The 20,293-nt window shown below is 36.9% G+C and overlaps 1 protein-coding gene across 1 annotated transcript in view; it reads right to left on the bottom strand.

Annotated features, from left to right (window-relative positions):
* LOC131062796 (ras-related protein RIC1) overlaps positions 1–20,293 on the bottom strand; it is a 58,180-nt gene that overhangs the window by 14,507 nt on the left and 23,380 nt on the right. The window contains exons 2-5 of the mRNA XM_057996530.2: positions 12,350–12,422; positions 12,082–12,129; positions 11,947–11,994; positions 11,617–11,688 (exon numbers count right to left, since the gene is read on the bottom strand). Of these exons, the coding sequence (XP_057852513.1) occupies positions 11,617–11,688; positions 11,947–11,994; positions 12,082–12,129; positions 12,350–12,422 (241 nt within the window). The remainder of the gene's footprint in view (positions 1–11,616; positions 11,689–11,946; positions 11,995–12,081; positions 12,130–12,349; positions 12,423–20,293) is intronic.

Below are 20,293 nucleotides of genomic sequence, written 5' to 3'. Positions count from 1 at the left end.
TCAAAATAAAAAGAAGACAATAAGACTCCCAAGTTTTTTGAAACCCTTATCTATTACAAAATGGAGGTGGGAGGAGGTATCTATGGATTTCATCATAGGTTTGCCCAAATCTAAAGGAAAAAATGTCATCATGGTTGTTGTGAATCATCTCACCAAACATGCACATTTATATGCTTTGGCACACCCATTTGTAGCAAGCACTATAGCAACAATCTTTATGAATACTATTTAAAAAGTACATGGGACTCCAAAAACTGTAATGACTATGATCCTACATATTTACAAGTTATTTTGGAATGACTTCTTTTCATGCTTGGGCACTAAAAATATATTAATTTCCCACAAATAACCCATGTCTAAAAATGGCTACTCTAAAGATAGATCATCACTTCGAAAGTGGGGCCTATTGGTCTAGAGCTAGGACCAAACCTGCTTTGTTTTGGCCTTCTTGGTTATGTAGACCTGATATTTCTTAACAGCAACTCTCACATCATTTGGGTTAGGCAAGTTAACACAATGGATCTTGGATTTGTGTCAGCTGATCACATCCTTGTTCTGAACTATCATCTTGTGGTAATATCTATCATAGTTGTAGTAATATTTATCAAGCCATTTGCTCTATTTGTATCAAAACCAACAAAAATACCTAGATCTTCTCTTATTTGTTTAGGAATTTATTTTTCTAATTCAGTAGCATCTCTTGCATTAGTTAACATCATTCAATGGGCATTGAATGAACTCAGTAGAATATTTTTCCTGTTTTATTCTTAATCAACCAAGGCCTTCATATTAGCTTATAAAGTCTCCAATTTAAACGTAATGATCTCATCCCATTCAAAAGAATAATGTCTCTCGACTTTTGAAAATGCTGAGACCAACTAAATTTTTTGCTATTTACTTCAAATTAAAGCAGTTGAACTAGATCATTTAACACTATCCTTTTTACTGAGTTGTCTGCCATATTCATTTGCAGCTTTAGTTTATGAAAGGTTCTTACCACTTCAATTATTGATTGTAAACCTTTTACTAGTAACTGTTTTGTCCATGCATCCATTGATTGCCAACAAGCTGCAATTTGTCCGGTCATGGCCATGTAGAATCACCTAAACCAGAAGAAGATAACGGCTGAGTTGCCCCTTAAATCAAGTAAAGGCTTCACCAATTGTTCAGTAGATGCCATCAATTTTCTTACCTGTTCTATAAAACCCAAGTTATCCTAAACATCTCTATTTATTTTGTCCGGTAATGATGCGCTGCAGTAACTCCCAAGAGGTTCAAACCTGCCTCTCTGGTATTTTCCCCCACGGGTATTTCTTTCATAGCATAGTCATCTGCTTCAACCTCATATGGTTCCTTGTCTAGCAGTGGAAATGCAATCTGCACGTTAACATTCCTTGCTCATCTTGTCTCAACAATGTTTGACCTTTTGCTTTCTTCACTAAAGGATTTTATAGCAAAGAGATTGCATTTAGCTTCAACAGAGCAGGTTGAACAACTTCTCTTTTTCTCGTTACCATCCTCTCAACTCACTCTGGCACCTCCTTCCCATGTCTACAGACACTTTCTTCTTTGGAAACTGTACTTGTTTCTCAGTAGCTAGACTTTATGTTTGAGCTTATGGAGACACGGATGGCTCAGTGAGGTGAACAGGAAATTGAGGACATACTAGACTGATGGATCAGGAATTAATCATGTAATTTTAAAACTCTTAAATTGAATGTTTTGTATCAAAAAAAAGAAAAGCGATTTTCCAGATTTTTCAAAGAATTATTATTATTTTCCCAATACTTCAAAAATGCAATTCTTCCCAATAATACACAAAGAAAATTGTTTGCCCACAACATCAAACTTAAGGATTTCAGTAATCCTGCCATTAAACATTCATCTCAAATGCCTCATTAAGTGTTTAATAACAAAGATGCAAACCACAGTGATCCAAATTTTTATGTTCCATACCCTAGCAAGCTTTGTCAAGTCCTTGAAAGTCATCATCATGGACATGTTGAAATGTTGTCATTGATGTCAAAGGTACGAAGACAAAGTTGTCATCGATGTCTAAGTCACGTCAAGAAGGGTTTTGTTGTCTAAGCATATTGAAATATCCCACCCTATTCTGGATTTTTTTTTGAAAGTATATATTTGCAAATATGTGTTCAATGAAGAGAGTTTGCTGATGTTTTCAATCAGATTGCATTCAAACAAGATACAAGCATAAAAATGATATATTTACATCATAACATAAAGGATAAATGCTGTTTAGAATAAGTCTTCTTTTCAACTTCATGAGACGTGTTCAAAACATTACAAACAGATTTCTTGTAATGTCCCCTATTGGGATATTCCTATATTTTTACCCAAGCACCTTGTAAATGCACAGGTCTGCTATTTATAATATATATCAATCTGATTTGCTGCCTATACTCATATATATATGTATGTATGTATGTATGGGAATCCTTTCTATTCCATCAGGTCTGATTTTCTAGTTATTGATTCAATGTTTCCTCTTCTTTTCCTTCAATGCTTGCTTGATTAATGTTTGCAGATTTGTATTTGTGTTCTGATCTCTTTGATAAATGTTCATATCATTCTTCCACTATAGCAACTTCAAACAAAGTCATAAATTCTTCAAAAATCATACCCTGAAATTTGTCTCAAAAAAACTTAACAAATTTTGCCTAACAAATCCTGTAGAGAGATTTCCAGTTGAAACCTTCAACAGTCTGAAAATGAAGCGCAATGGTGAATCCTGGATTAATCCACACCAAAGATGGATTTGGATTTCCATCCAAACCACCGAAAAACTCCAAGGGTTTCAATCCTCAAATTTCCTGCAAGCTAGAGCTCCCAACTTCTTAAAGAGAAAATAAATTAACCAAGTATATGCAAATGAACTCCAAATGATATTTGTTTGCAATTGGGAATAATAATAAAGTGACCCCTTATATAATTTTAATTAACATAAAATCACTTTATGAATTAATTTTATATTCACCTTATATCTCCCAATGTTGCGCCTATATCCATAAAACACTTTATTAAATCATTTAAAACCTTGTAACTCCATAGGCACCAAAATAAAGTCACTTTATGAAATCAACTTAAAAATCACTTGAACCCCCTTTATGTCGTCATATTATAAAAACATTTAATATAATTAATATTATTATTATTAAAGTTAAACTTGATTTAACTTTAATAATTGTCAATATCAACTCATGGGAATAATCCATCCACTTTCTAGATATAGATATGATGCCAACTAACCACCCAGTGACTTACTATAAATTGTAAGTATGAGCAAAACATCCAAGTGACTTAATAAAAATAGTAAGTGTCAATCAAAGTGTCATGAATGATCTCCAAAAGGCACACCACAAATAAACTAGGACACTGAGCTGAAGGATACTGCAATAAGCACCAAAAGGTCAGCTAAAGAGCCATTGAACACCCTCAAAAGGGTCCCCTAATCACCACGTTAGCCTATGGGGACCAAAGTCATAGGCTAACCTCTAGAAATTATTAGAATAATATTAGCATATTTACTTATTAATGGTCAATAATGTAATCTTTAGTTAAGTTAGATAGTTTCTAATTTAGTCTTTAGTTAACGATTATTTCGTTAGAAACATCGTCTTTGTAATCTCTTTAAATAGAGCTTTCGTCTTTAATGTTAATTATACAATTACCATTATATGGTATCAGAGCAAGGATAAAAAAAATTTGGAAAATTTATCATTCTAATTTTTTTCTTATTGATATTTTTTCAAAAGCTTTTAGTGGGCATCCTTGTTTGAAAATCGAAGGTTTTTTTTGTCTTGAATTTTCGAGGGTTCGTGGCTTGCAAATCATGTTTTTTCACAAGGGTTTTTGTTCAAGGAAATATTGCGGCAAAATAATAGTGAGAAATTGTGTTTTTTAGTTGTGTATGCAGATCAATTTTTTTTGCTGGAAAGCGCCAACATTTGTGTTTCAAAATCATGGATATTTTTACTGCTGCGGTTTTTTTGTTCGTTGTTTTTGAGCCACAACTATTTTCGTGTGTCTATGACTAGGATTTCTACAACAATGATGCTCTTTTTCTACAACGTGCGGGTTTATTTTCCACATCGGACTTCCGAGACTGGATTCTTTTTCCGCATCATGTTTTTTTTTTAATTCTTGGCCACGCGATTTCCGTATTTCTTTGTGTCATGTTTTCTTTGCGTCAATTTTTTGTTGTGTGATCTCCTTTTCTGGTGTCTTTGTGGCCGCGTGAAGGCATCTGCATTTGAGTTCCTACCTATAGACGCGATTTTACTTTTTTGGGTATTTTCAACTGACCTAGGGTTTCATTCGACCTAGGGTTTTGCTAATAATTTCTCTACGACCTAGGGTTTTCAGCAAAACATTAAAAAATTTGGTTTTTCAACAAATATTGAAATCTATGCATTGGGTTTTGTGCCAAGGTTTTCAGTGTTTTTTTCTTCTTCCTTGGGAACTATGTCGGCTATTTCTTTGATCTTATTTTAAATCAAATAATTCTGCCTCATTTTTGTGTCTTCACAAAGTTGACCTCATTTGACCTCAGTATTTGTGAGTGTCTTTCACCAACATTATGTTGGAAAGCAGTTAAAAGTTCAATGGCCACAACTACAACACTCGGAAACAACGGATGCTCACCATCTTCGAGTATTGGTGCCTAGACGAAGTCGTGTTGGGTACTACACCTCATCCTACTGTCGTCGATAAAGATCAAGACAAGTATGACAAGTGCAACTGTGAAGCTATCATGCTCCTCAAACTATCTATCATTGACGATCAGCTACCACACATCCCTTCCAAGAAGACAACTGTAGAGATCTAGTCCCACTTGAAGGATCTCCATGAAATGTCAAACAAGAGCAAAGCGTTCTTTCTCAAGAACATGCTCTTTTCAATCATGATGGACAAGAAGATGTCTCTCCAGGAGCATTTGACAAAAATCAAAGATATTTGCAACCAACTAGAGGCTATCAATCGAAAAATGGAGGAAGAAGATATAGTGATCATCACTCTAAAAAGTCTACCTCCTGCCTATGAGCATTTCATTGAAACACTCAATATCACATCCACCAGTGTTGATCTCAAGTTTCTTGACCTCTACAACAAGCTTCTACAGCAAGATAGATGGAAACAACAGTCCGGGACCAGCACCAGTACTACCTCTTCTGAGCAAGATTTTACAGCAAAAGCCTCTGATAAAGACAAGGGAAAAGGCAAGTCCTTTCAACAGAAAGGTTAGGGCAAGCCTCCGGATAATCCTAAGGAGAACATTCAGTGTAACTATTGTCATAAGTATGGCCACATGAAGAAGGATTACAAGAAATGACTGGCATCTGACCAATCCAGACAGGGAGGGTTTCAGCAGAAGGCCCACGCTGCTACGCATCCTAAACAGGAGTCTTCCTTTAATGCATTCATGGCCATACGCCCATCTGATCATGTGAAATCATCTGCCTGGTACATTGACTCCGATGCCTCTCAACATTTCACACATCGTCGGGATTGGTTCACAAAATACACGCCTTTCACTAATTTTGTAATCTTTGAAGGAGGCGAAAGGTATACTGTTGTCAAAAAGGGCAACGTGTAGATTCAATCTAGACGGAGAAATTTAATATTTTTCAATGTATACTTTGTACCTGGCATGGAGCTGAATCTATTTTCAGTCAGACAAATTAAGAGCCATTCTCCTATGCTGGATATTGTATTCAGTTCAAACAAATGTAGCATTGTTGACAAGGAGACTTGCACTGCAATTGCTATGGGTCTTGAGGATCATGGTCTTTATAGACTTGTTGACACTAGTGATTCTCAGGAGCACACCATGGCAGCCAAAAGTAATTCCATCAACAATATTTGGCATCAGCGGTATGGGTACCTGAATGTGCACTATCTCTCTCAGCTAGTGTCTAGTTGTTGGTTTACCTGAGATTCAGACTCAACATCATGGAGTCTGCAGAACTTGTCAAGTTGGAAAGCAACATCGGACTCCGTTTTCAAATGGTGATTCTTGGAGAGCCTCCAAGGTATTGTAGTTGGTTCACACAGATGTCTGTGGACTGATGAACACTCCTTCAGTCACTAGATCCAGGTATTTTTTTTTTCTTTGATGATTTTAGTAGAAGAATGTGGGTGTAATTTCTTAACAAACAAATCAAAGGTGTTTAGCATGTTTCAGAAGTTTAAGGCCTTAGTAGAAAAACAGTTTAGTTGTCCGATAGTCACTGTTAGGTCAAACAATAGGGGAGAATTTAGTTCTTCTGATTTCTCCAACTTCAATGCAACACATGGCATTAAGCGCCAACTTACCACACCTTACACCCCTCAGCAAAATGGTGTTGTTGAGAGGAGAAACCGCACAATCACTGAGATGGCCCGGTCTATGTTGGAGCACAAAAATGTTCCCAAGACATTTTGGGTTGAAGCAATTTACACTAGATTCTACCTTCTAAACTAGTCTCCTACACAAACCATTAAGAAGATGACCCTAGAGGAAGCCTGGTCTGGTAGGAAACCCAAAATCGATCATTTGAAGGTCTTCGGCTCTACTGTCTATGTTTGGGTTCTAGATGCCAAGTGCACAAAACTAGATTTCAAGAGCTAGAAACTCATGTTAATGAGCTATAGTGATAACCACAAAGCTTATCGGTTGATTGATGTAGACATTGATCATCTCATATTCAGTCTTGATGTTGCATTTGATGAAGAACGAGGACCCTTTCAGCTCTCTTCTCCTGTTTTGAGCCCTAAGGATCAGCCTCTGAAGGCTAATGATTTAAGTGTTCGTCTTCCCTTAGGTCCACTTGATGTTGAGTCTCCCAAGCATGTTATTGCACCACCCGATTTTCCTCAGGAGAATATGAATCAGCATCCAAATGAATTTGTTCCAAGTACCCCCCGGTGATGTTGATCCTCCTAAATTGGATGTTGGTACTTCTACTCTCCGACCTAAGTGGTGGGCCAAGACCATTGGTGATCTTCATGATGATGAGCTTATTGAGTGTAGATCAACTAGAAGCAAGTGCAAGCAACAGAACACAATTAACTTTGCGATGATGGCTAACAATCATAGTGTCTATGAGCCTTAGACATATTCAGAGGCTAAAGGAATACCTGAGTGGGAACTAGCTATGGAAGTTGAACACCATAGTCTTCTGAAGAACAACACTTGGAAGAAACCCATTGGCTACAAATGGGTATATAAAATCAAGTATAAGGCTGATCAAACCCTTGATAAATACAAGGCTCACTTAGTAGCTAAAGGGTTCTCGCAAAAAGAGGGCATCGACTATGATGAGACATTTGCTCCTACAGCCAAAATGAGCACAATTCGGCTTGTCCTCGCTATTTCAGCCCAGTTTGGATGGAAAGTCCATCAAATGGATGTCAAAAGTGCCTTCCTCAATGATGATTTGGAGGAAGAGGTATACATGATGCAACCTCCTAGTTTCAAGGTTGTCGGTAAAGAACAGCAGGTATGCAAACTAGTGAAAGCAATCTATGGTCTCAAATAGGCTCCTCGGGCATGGTACATGAAAATTGATAAGTACCTAGTTGATCATGGTTTTTAGAGGAGTCCTGATTCTAATTTGTATGTCAAACAATCGGGTGATGATATACTTTTTCTTGTTGTCTATGTTGATGACTGATCATTACTAGGAGCTCGCCACATTTGATTGAAGAAATCAAACAGAATTTGTGTCACTCCTTTGACATGACAGATTTGGGACTTCTACATTACTGTCTCGGTGTAGAGGTTTGGTAGACAAATGGTAGTATCTTTTTATCTCAGTCAAAGTATGCCAGAAATCTGTTGGATAAGTTTTGGATGAATGACTACAAACCTGCATCTACACCCATGGAGAAAGGGCTGAAACTATCAGCCAAATCGGATTCACCTGTAGTGAATGAATCAGCGTTCAGGCAACTAGTGGGTAGCCTCATCTATCTCACTGCCACTAGACCTAATCTCAATTATGTTGTGAGCTACATCTCTCGCTTCATGACAGCCCCTAAAGCTGAACATTGGGTTGCAGCGAAGTGTGTGCTGAGATATGCGAAGGGCACTCCTGACTTTGGCATTTTGTACAACAGAAGCAAAGATCCTAGGCTCATTGGTTTTAGAAACTCAGATTGGGCAAGTTTTGTTGATGACAAAAAGTGTACTTTGGGTATGTTTTCAATTTGGGCACATGTGCAGTTACATGGACCAGCAAGAAGCAATAGGCAGTAGCTCTTTCCTCAACCAAAGTAGAATATCAAAGAACTGTAAAGGCAGCTTGTGAGGCAGTTTGGCTTTGAAGGATGCTTTATGACATGCAAATGTCTCAAGCAGGTCCTTCGCCCTTGTACCGTGACAATCAAGGGGTGCTGAAACTCGCCAAAAATCCAGTCTTCCATGAACGAACCAAGCATGTTGAGTTTCATTGTCACTTCATTTGCAAGCTTGTAAAAGATAGAACAGTTTAGTTGCAATATGTTACAACTGAGGATCAAACTACAAACACCCTCACCAAGTCTCTGAACCCAAACAAGTTTGTAAAATTTGGGGGGCAACTTGGTGTAGTTGATAGATTGACCATTAAGGGAACGTATTAGAATAATATTAGCATAGTTACTTATTTATGGTCAATGATGTAATCTTTAGTTAAGTTAGATAGTTTCTAATTTAGTCTTTAATTAACAATTGTTTTGTTTAGAAACATCATCTTCGTAATATCTTTAAATAGAGTTTTTGTCTTTAATGTTAATTATTCAATTACCATTATAGAAATAGTTGATGCCTAAAAAGGGGACATTACACATTATCTTTGATGTATGGACAAGATTATTAGAAGGTAGTCATTGATGTCAAAGGTGTATTGAAGATTGTTGGTAAGCTTATTGCAACTAGTTAACAAAGGATGTTTCCCTTGAAGATGCCTTCCTACATGAATGGGATGCCTCTCTTTATAAGACCATGCAATGGTATAAATAGAAGATGAGTGGGAAATAAAATAAGTCACCTCTATTCAAAGAGATGTCTCTTTTTATGAAGAGGAATAAGGATATGCAGATATAAAAAGTGATAGTGAAATGTGGAGAAGAAGATGAGTGAGTAGCAGGAAAAAAATATCATTCAGATTTGAAGAACAGACCCTTGAAGAGTAGTAAGAGCTAAATTATGAAGGAAAAATGAAGAATATTGCAGATCCACATGAAAGACAAGCAGATTTGTGAAGCATTTATGTCAGATTTATAAAGAAGAGTTTTATGCAGATTTGTGAAGCATTTATGAAGAGGAGATCATGCAGATTTGTGAAGCATTTATGAAGAGGAGGTCATGCAGATTTGCGAAGCATTTGTAGCAGAATTTTAAAGAAAAGTCATGACCATTCAAGTGGTCAGCTCCTTTAAGAAGAATCACATCTCTTCATAGGAATACGAAGATATATATTGGCATAAGAAATATGTGAAGTGTGTGTTGGATATATATATATATATATATGAAGATAAATAAAATGTTCAAAGGCAGTGATTAATATTTAGAAGTTTGTCTCTTTCCTAAGAGTTGCACCTTTTCATGAAGACACTGAGATATAAGATAAGGGTATGACTTGTGAAGATAAATTGAGTTTATGGAAATGGTCTAAGAGATGGGAGTGAGAATAAAGATATACCATTCAAACATAATCAAATTTATTAATAAAGAGATGCAATTGGCATGTGGAATGAAGAGTTATGTTTTAAAAAGGTGAAATGAGATGTCTCTAAATGAAATTGCCTCTCTTGGGAAGATATAAAGAGAGCATTGTGTGAGAGATAGAAAGTGTAGATCGAACAAAGAGTAATATCATCTATACACCAGCAGATCCAAATATATGAAGAGCAGACTTTTAAGAAGTATATATGCAGAAATTATGAACGGTTTATCTGCAATATTATAAAGATTTTACAAGTAGACTTATAAGAGTTTATAAACATTTATTGAAGATTATATGAGCAGATCTATGAGAGTATGTGAGCAGATTTATGGAAAATTATAAGAGCAGATTTAAGGGCAGAATTTGAGGATATGCTACAGCAGATTTATGAGCAGCGTATGAAAGATTGTTTGTGTGCATGAATGGCATGATTAAGAAGAGGTTACGGAAGAATTATATATCAAATACATGAGCAGATTTATGAGATTCTTTTGATCTCATTTTGTGAAGACATTGGAACAAACTTATGCATGATTTGTGAAAGACTGTTGTGAAGACTTCAACAAGGGTACGAGCAGATTCGTGGAGAAAAATTTGAAGAGGAAGTTTTCATACATCTATCATACTGTACTTTGAAGATTGGATCCTCCTATTCTAAGAGATCAGTAGGTTGGTGCCTACAAATTCAGAAGTGGGAGTTGGTGCTTCTAGTGGGTTGGTGCTCACAAATTGAATGAGGGGTTTGTGCCTACAAGTTCAGAAGTGGGAGTTAGTGCTTCCAATGGGTTGGTGCTCACAAACTGAATTAGGGGTTGGTCCCTCTAGTATGTTAGTGCCTACAAAATTTGTAAAAATAAGAATAATAAAAGCAATATTTTGCCATGGTTTTTTTCCCGTAAGGATTTCCACATAAATATCGTGTGTTCTTGTGTTATTCTCATGTGCATGATTATTGATGTTGAGTTAATGATGTTATTGAGATTGATAAAGTTTTAAATTGGTAAAATTTGCATTATACTAATTCACCCGTTCCCCCCCCCTCTCCCCCTCCCCCTCTCTCAATATAATCAGGTGCTCATCAAGACATACTACATATGTCACTTTATCATAGATTCATTACCTTATTGAAATTTAAGTGTTTAAAATCAAAGATAAAAACCACAATGATTCGAATTTTTATGTACTCTAGCAAGATTTGACAAATCCTCAAAAGCCATCATCTTGGACATGCCACATATCCCACTTTATCAAAGAGTCATTACGTTATTGAACTTTGACTAGCAAAATCCTATTGCACCTCAAATCCATTTCCTAAAACAATTACATTCCCCATCTTTTCATTACAGATTCTCTCTCTCAACAATCATCTACATCATCAGATGGATCTAAGAGTGCACAGTACCAAAAACAAACCTTTCCATATAAGTTATAACAATACACATGATTTCTCCGGTGTCACCAAATTGTGCAAAGCTAAAAATAAAATGAGCATAACCTGAGAGCCTGGTGAAACTTTTTTTTTATTGTTCAGGCCAGCAATAACATTATTTGCTTCATCTGTATTGTCTATTTAATGTCCATATTTGAAGTGGGCCATGCTCTATAATAGAATCTTATCAAATACATATACACCAAGGAACTGACAACTTAGATATGAAGTTGAAACCTCCCCAAAATTTTGCAAAATCTAGTGCAAGCAATACCGCACAAAAGATTACTATTTTAGGGATATTAAACTTTGTTTTTTAACCTAATTTAGACTTGCAGCATCAAAGCAACCCATTTGGTTAAATGTTCTTTAAGTCTTTCTATTGCTCTTCTTTTTATGTATACCTGTAATATTTCCTATAAAAATAAAGTTTATTTCCAACAAAAGGAAAACAAAGGTAGAATGTATGGTCATACTTACAATAATACCATGTGCACCACGATAATAGCTACTAGTTATCGTTCTAAACCGCTCTTGCCCTGCTGTGTCCCACTGAAATCAAACCATTTGGTTATGAGATAAGTGGGCAACAAATTCATCACACGGGAAGATTAAACACAAAGATTAAGCATAGATTGGGAAAAATAATATATCAGTAGAACAGTTTATTGCTTCTTTCATTATTTTATTCAAAGTAAATACAGATTTTCAAAGGATATCATGAGTTTCCAAATATTCTGCCAAAACATTATATGCATGTGTAAGTCATTATAACTGCAAAATACATAATGTAGAGCACTGATTACTCACAATCTGAAGTTTTACTGTCTTTCCATCCAGTTCTACTGTACGAATTTTCTGTGCAAGAATATTTCGCCAATAAGTTTAATTGACATCATCTATATTTATAACTTGTCTAGGAGAATCATAACTGAGATCACTTACAAAATCAACACCGATTGTACTGATATAACTCTCAAGATACGAATCATCCTGTAGTTAATATGAACAATAAACATAAGTATGGGTTCCTTCTAACTGCATTCCTCCAGCACAAAAAAATCAGATTCTATATACAACATTGCACCTCGAAAAGTAAGTACTAGAGATGAGATCCCTTCATTGTGGGGACAGAAAATGCACAGAAGGATAAATAAATAAGGATTTAAAGCTGATAGTCAATTTTATGAAAGGAAAGGTGGTATAACAGTACCGCAAACCTCAGCAGAAGACATGATTTTCCAACACCAGAATCTCCAATCAGCAGCAGCTTGAACAAATAGTCACTGCACAGAATACATGCTTCACAGTTGGAATAATCTTCTTATTGGAAACATGTCAATAAATTATAATATTAAATTAATCAAATATGTTTTTATAAGTACATTTTAAGGTTTACCATGAAAAGTGATCAGTAGGTATGCACAGCCCAAAAAACATATTATATACTAGGCAAAAAAACCTAGCAAACCACTGCACAACAATGAGTAGGTGGTGGATCATTCCAAGGATGGGATTAGCCCAAGCAGGGTTTACCCAAGGAAGGATCAAGGGCCACCCAATATTCCTTGCAAGTTTCAGTCTCAGCAACTTTCAAGGGCCTTCATCAGAAAGAAGTTTTGAATTTTGAAACTTTTGTAACACAGAGTTTTGTGAGAGGTTTTGTACAAACTAGTTTGGTAACATATCCATTCCTTACAAATTGCTTCAGTGAGTACCTTCAAGGCCAATGTTCCAAAAGGCTAAAAAACTATAATATACTAAGTGCACTCCACAAAGGAAATGAAGAAATCTCAAATGTTCCAACTTACAACAATATATTTTTCACATACAAAATTCCCTAATTCATTAAACGAGAACAAAAATTATTGAAAGGCTTCTAATTGGAGAACCTTTTACAATTATTCCTGTTCTGAGTTCCTGAAAATAGTTTTATAACATATGCAGGCAATCCAGACATAACACAATTCATTCAAAATGTGTGATCTGGCAGTTATATTCAATGTAGAATAGCCTAAAAATTGCAATGCCATATGATTAATACTACACATTTGATACATTAAGCAAAACAATGAGGACAATAGATCAACAAACCATTCTCTAGAACATTGGAAAAAACAATAGTCCAAGGAGTTCTGGGGCAATGGCACTGAGTGAAAGGAAGCTGAGGTGCAGAAAATGCTTCCAACACTGATATAATCAGGAGAGTGAATGCAAAAATTCTTTTTAACTCTTAACCATTACAGTTTTAGATGCACACTCAATTAAACATAAATAAATTAAACCAATGCAAACCATAACACCACGATTTACATGGGAAAACCCTTTCAGGAAAAAACCCACACTCCAAACACTCAGCTTAATTGTATTAATCAGCAACAACAACAGTTACAATACAATGTACAAAGCCAGTGCTCTACAAGAGTAATCACAACAACAAAGAATCCTGAAGTAATTCTGGCAACACGACGTCTCAGAAAATATTCAACCTGTCATACAAAATTAACTAAGGCACCACATATTTATAACCACTCCAACAAGAAGAATGGATGCCAAACTTGCATAAAAATAACCATCACCTAGGTGTGTACAAGAGTCCAATATGGCATGCTATCATAGTCAAGACTCGATGAAAACAGCAATTTACCAACTCGATACTACAAATTCCAACTCCAATCCATAATAGAAACTGCACAACAAGAATCTTTAGTAAATGTAGGAAGTTGCTATATCAATTTTCAATCCAATATGGGAATATATTACAACATCATCCTAAAATATAGCATCTTCCAAGTGGATGCCAACTTCCTAAAAAAGAGGAACCTGGTCATAATCATCACCTGTCATGTAGGATGTCACCTCACCAAGAGGTCCCGCAAATTGATATGACAAAATAGGAAGCTGGCAACTTAGAATAAAACGAATACATATCAAATAAACAATTAAATCAATGCTAGGACTCCAAGGTTGAGACACCTTAATCTCCAACATTCTCCTACTTGTTGAAGGCCTATCAAAAGTCTATAGTATCAACCATAGTCGAACTACTCGCCAAAAACAAAAACTCGCCAAGGCCCAAAAACAAAACTCGGCAAAAACTCGACAACTTAAAAATTTGCTTAAATTTAATTAGAAATACGGTTTTTTTTTTGCAAAATTCAATGATGAGACGCATCCAATGAGTCAATAAATGAGAACACAAAAGAAACAAGCTGAGTCTACATATATTTAATTGATCTAAATGCAAATTGGGTACAAAATGGCATCCTCTTGTGAAATGCTGATGTCTGATAGACTGAAACAAAATGAAATAGCAAATTGTTTTTGTAAAACTAAAAGTAAATACTACATCAAAACATTTTAAATCTTCCTCTTCCAAGCTCTAGTGAAAACTAGGGAAGAGTTAGAACAAGAGAGTCTAGTCCTAGGAGTCCAATGTGGCTCCTCCACCTCGCCAAAATGAGGTTGAGGGTAGCACCCCTCGCGGGGGTCTCAGGGTGAGAGAGAGAGAGGTAGAGAAATAGGTCTAGATCTTAGGGGAGAGAAGAGAGAATGAGATAGAGAGTGGTAGAGAGAAGGGATAGAGGAAGAGTGATAGGAAGATAAATAGGTCTAGAATTTGGGGCAGTTAAAGTGAGTGAGAGAGAGAGAATGCTGATAGGAGCCTACTGATTACTGAAATTTGACTGTCTGAAAATTTAAAAGATCTAAAACCTAGAATTTGCATTATAACTCCTACAGATCTAAAACCACTCTCAAACATCCTGCCAATATATACATGAAATATAACTTAAAGTATAAGTCACATAAGGAAAAAGACATTGAAATGTGACTTATACTTAAATTTTATATTTCATGTATCTATTCTGATGAAGAGAATGAGACTGATGCTAAAATCTTTCACACAATCGAATCCAGAAATGCTCTCTTGATTATGTTTGGTCCTCTTCTTTTTATGCAGCCGAGTTTTTGCCAAAGACTTGCCGAATTTTTGTGAAAAACTCGGCGAGTTTTTGTGCGAGTTAATGGCGTAAATACTCGCTGAGCAAAAAAACTCACAAGTTTTTCAAAACTCGCTTAATCACTCTACAAGTATTCCATCTATGTGATACAGAAGATCAGACTAATGCTAAAACATGTTTAGAACTACTCAAGGCCCCAAGGCCTATGGAATTAGAACACCATTTGAACTTCTTTATGCTCACTGGCTTTGTCAATGCATCTACAACATTCGCCAAATTGTCAGCCTTCTCCAACTTCACCTTTCCATCTTGTACCATATCACAAACAAAATGAAACTATACATAAATGTGCTTTGTTCTGGCATGGAAGGTAGGATTATTTGCTAAACAAATGGTAATTTGACTATCACAACATATAGTAATTTGTCCTACACCAAATCAATGTCTGAACACAAAATGGCTTCCTTACAAGCATGAGTAGCTACCAATAAATAAACTCCATAGCTGTAATAGCACCCACAGCAAGTGCTAACACATCAAACCATCCATGAAACACCACGAACAACTGGAGCACGAACATGATAACCAACAGCATCCAGAAAGCCATCTAGAAGCCCGCACCAACACCACTTATCACATGCATCAAAAGATCTTCAACAAAACTCTGTCGGTAAAACCCTTACCGGTGACCAAAAGGCTTACAAGAACAGATGATAGCTCCTGAGTCATCAAATCTCGAACCAACTGATCGTGATATGCATCTGAATAGCATGAATGACAAATCCAAACCAATTCCACAAACCAAAGCATACTGGATCAATATCATAAACCAACTGCTCTACCGGAACCCGATAGGCAGCAAAACAGCTAGTGTTGACATCAATGCAACACATAATCAATTCCTCCAAATTGCCAACAATCTCCCCCTTTGGCATTTTGATGGCAACACTAGATGTGAAAAACATCCAAGGGCCAAAAAATGCCAAACAAGTCTCCCCCAAAGGAAGACATCCAACAATCTCCCCAAGATAATATGACAATGAAGTTCTAAACCAATAGACCAAACTCCCCCAGTGGGATACAACCAATCTGAAATCCTGTTCCTCCTCCTTGTGCCAACAATCTCCCCCTTAGACTGATATCTCTGTTAAGCTTTGTTTTTCACATAAATATCTCTCCCCCTTTGACATCAATGCCAGAAATCTGACATAAACACCAAAGAAAAATCATAAATCCTCTGAACCACACAGCTGACTACTCCCCCTAAGTAGTAGCACCACCACATCAATCCGGAATGAACGATAGCACTGATAAATGCATACCGGACTGATGCCAATCAGCATCACTCAGGTCTCTACCGAAGGAGCAAAAACCCCCAATCTATCTCTGAAGTACTCAAATGATTCCTCAAACCAATCTGACTTCATTACCTTCTCCTTCAGAAAATTATACTTGATAGAAATGTGCTGTCTTAGAATGAAATACCGGATTCTTTGATATATCAATAGCAGCATAGTTATCACAGTGAATCAGAGTTCCGTGACTCGCGGCGAGTCACGCGAGTCACGTGAGTCAGCGGGTCGGGTGACCTCCGCCGGGTCACGGCGACCCTGACCCGGGCCCGGACGAGTCACAGGGTGTGACTCGCCTGACTCGCCGAGTCAGCGAGTCACCCTCTGACTTGCCGAGTCCGAGGGTCGTGACCCGGCCGGCGTAGCTTGCAAAAAGTGGACGCCAAAACAAAAAAAATACAACACATTTTTATTATGTTTTGTGCCATTTGCCTTTGTTATAACCCTAAAAGGGATTGCCATTCAGTTTTATGAGTGGACAAGAGGAAAAAAGAGAGGAAGAGAGGAAAAAAGAGAGCCATAGTTTTGCAACCAGCTGAGAGGAAGAGGTGAAAAGCTTGCACAAATCACATTGGGGCAGCACTACAGTTGCATTGAGAGCATCAAGGAGCTCATTTCAAACACTTGTCAACAAATTTGAAAGAGGTAAGTGTTCATTTTTATTGATTATGTTGGTTTTTTTTCTATATTTATGGATTTTTTCATTTTTTTGTTTTTTTTTTTATTAACTTCAGCTTTCCAAATCTATATTGCTGCTTGCATACTTCAATGATTCAATCACAATGACATAAATAGAACAATAGCATAGCAAACCCTAGACTTTTTTTTTGAAAAAATTGTATACATGTATTTATAATTTTTTCTAAAAAAAATCTAGGGTTTGCTGATTTTTCTGAATTGTTAATTTCTTTCTTTGAAATTTGAAAATTTTCAAGAAAAAACACAATGCACAAATTAGTCTTTGCTGATTTTTTTTAATTAGTTTAAAATTTTAAATTTAAAACTTTGTCAAACACAATGCTCAAATGGAGATTTGTAAAATTGTCTTATTGCAGCAGCCCTCACGTTTTGAAAACAATTTTTTTTCCTAATGACTCATCCTAATCCTCCACCTAGGAAACATGGTCAAAAAGATGAGGCATGGAAATACACTGAAGAATTCCCTGGTAGACAAAGAAATCAAACCAAGTGTATGTTTTGTAAGGAAATTAACCATGGGGGGATAAATAGATTAAAATATCATATTGCTGGCATACGTGGTCATGATACTGAGCCTTGTGACAAGGCAACTCCCGAAGCAATCCGTTTTTGTTACGTCCTATTAGAAAAATTTGAAATACATAAGCAAACAAAAAAAAGACAAAGAGAGGAGTTATGTCATATTGGTTCCCCTCCACCCACATCCGCATCCGGCTCCGCATCCACAGCTGCATCCATAGGTTGTGTTGGAGAGGGTTCTTCTATGCCTCCCTTTCGTCCTAGTGCTTCTGCTAGTGCCAATACTTCTATTCCTACTCCTAGTCACACTTGTGGTCCTAGAGTGCGAAAATCCAAGATAGACAATTTTTTTGTACCACGCACTACTCCTGGCGCACAGCCCTCGCTTGAGAGCATGTCTTGGAACAAGGAGGTCCATGATGCAGGAAGAAAAGCAATTTGCAAGTTTTGGTACTTCTGCAACATTCCATTTATTGCAGCCAGGTACTTTTTTATTTGATTGTTTTAAATTAAAATTTAAAATTTTATGGTTTGAATTTGAAAGTTGAAATTGAAATTGAACTTTTCTTATTTAATCTATTTCAATTTGTGACAGGTCTCCTTATTGGCAAGGCATGATTGATGCAGTAACCATTTGTGGGCCGGGGTTTAAAGCCCCTAGTGATACTGAGTTGAGTGGCCCTCTCTTGTTGGAAATGGTGGAAGATATGAAAGTTGACCTAGAGGACCACCGCCAATCTTGGAGCCAGAAGGGTTGCACCATCATGACAGATGGTTGGACTGATAGGAGGAATAGAACACTCCTAAATTTTCTTGTTTCCAGCGGAGGTGATTGATCATTTTACTTCTCTATATGCATTGTGATTGAAATTGAATAATTTACATTCTAATTTATTGATAATTAATTTGTTTTATTTTCAGGATCCACCATGTTTTTGAAGTCCATCGATGCTTCCTCACATGTCAAAAATGCGGCATACTTATGTGAGGCTATTGAGGAAGTTATAGATGAGGTGGGGGAAGAAAATGTGGTGCAAGTGGTGACGGATAATGCAGCAAGTTATGTTGCTGCAGGTAAACTTTAAAAGTTTTCTTTTAAGTTTTAACTTTTAACTTTTAAACTTTTAAGTTTTTAACTTTTAAATATTAATGGTAAAATTTCACATCTAATTCTTTAACTAATTTAAAATTGTTGCAGGAAAACTTTTGATGGAGAGGCACCCAAAAATCTTTTGGTCTCCACGTGCGGCCCATTGCCTTGACCTCATGCTGGAGGATATAGGTAAGCTTGGATGGGTGAAAGGATGCGTTGAAAGGGCCAAGAATATATGCAAATTTATTTACAATCATGCATTGGTCCTTAGCATTATGAGGCAATACACGGGGGAAAGGGAGTTGGCTCGTCCCGGTATAACGAGATTTGCCTCAAATTTCCTCACATTGAAATCCTTGTTAAAATCAAAGGCATCTTTGAGGCACATGTTTGTTGGTGAGGAGTGGACTTCCTCATCCTATGCTACGACCACTGCAGGGATGGATGTAGTAGATTGCATTTTTGATGAGCCAGGTTTTTGGATCCCTTGTGCAGAGATCGTGCAGGTAATTTTATAAATTTATAATATTATATGCATATTTTTGTTTTGTTTGCATTGTGCAACTTTGCAATTTTTCTTATTTTCATGCACACTTGTGAGTTAACTATTTTTGTTTAACATTATTTGCAGGTCACTGAGCCCCTAGTAGTTCTCCTACGAGTTGTTGATGGGGAGAAGCCCGCTATGGGCTACATATATGAGGGCATGGATAGGGCCAAGGAGGCCATTAGATCCATATATGCTGGAGTTGAGGATAAGTATAGGCCCATTTGGGACATAATTGATAGAAGATGGCATAACCAACTTCATAGGCCCATCAATGCAGCAGCTTATTACCTCAATCCATCATTTCGTTTCCGTGCTGATTTCAAAGCAGATGAGGAGGTTCTTAGCGGGCTATATTCGGTAGTACAACGGATGGTCACTGATACCACAGCTACACTTCTCGAGATGGATGCATTTAATAATGCATCAGGGGCAATCTTTGCCAGCCAATTGTGCAAAGAGGGTCGGACAAAATTGCAGCCAGGTAGAAAATTCTAAAGTTTATGACATGCATTTTAATTTTTCATTTTATAATCTACCTTTAAAGTTGGAAATGAGACTAATGTTTTTTTCTTTTCCTTATCTCAGATAGATGGTGGCAAATGTTTGGATCTTCAACCCCAAAGCTTCAAAAAATTGCCATCCGCATATTGAGCCAGCCATGCAGCGCTTCTGGATGTGAGCGCAACTAGAGCATGTTCGAGCACATCCACTCGAAGAGGCGAAATAGATTGTCTGTGGAGAGGTTGAATGATCTAGTCTTTGTTCATTACAACCTTCGTCTCAGGACCAGACAGATTTTGGACGATGACTCCTCTCCGATCACTCTAGAGGAAGTCGACCCCGAGTCCGATTGGCTCACTGAGTCCACCGATCCAGTCTTCACTGATGAAGACCTTGAGTGGGTTGACCAGGCAGACAAAGAGGCTGAGGCTGTGGCTATGGCAGAGGAGGAGGATAGAGCACGATCAGGCACAGCACCTAT

This window comes from Cryptomeria japonica, chromosome 9 (genome assembly GCF_030272615.1).
Source record: "Cryptomeria japonica chromosome 9, Sugi_1.0, whole genome shotgun sequence".
In the NCBI taxonomy this organism is placed as follows: domain Eukaryota; kingdom Viridiplantae; phylum Streptophyta; class Pinopsida; order Cupressales; family Cupressaceae; genus Cryptomeria; species Cryptomeria japonica.
Note: the sequence above shows the minus strand (reverse complement) of the source record. Positions and strands in the feature narration are given on the sequence as shown.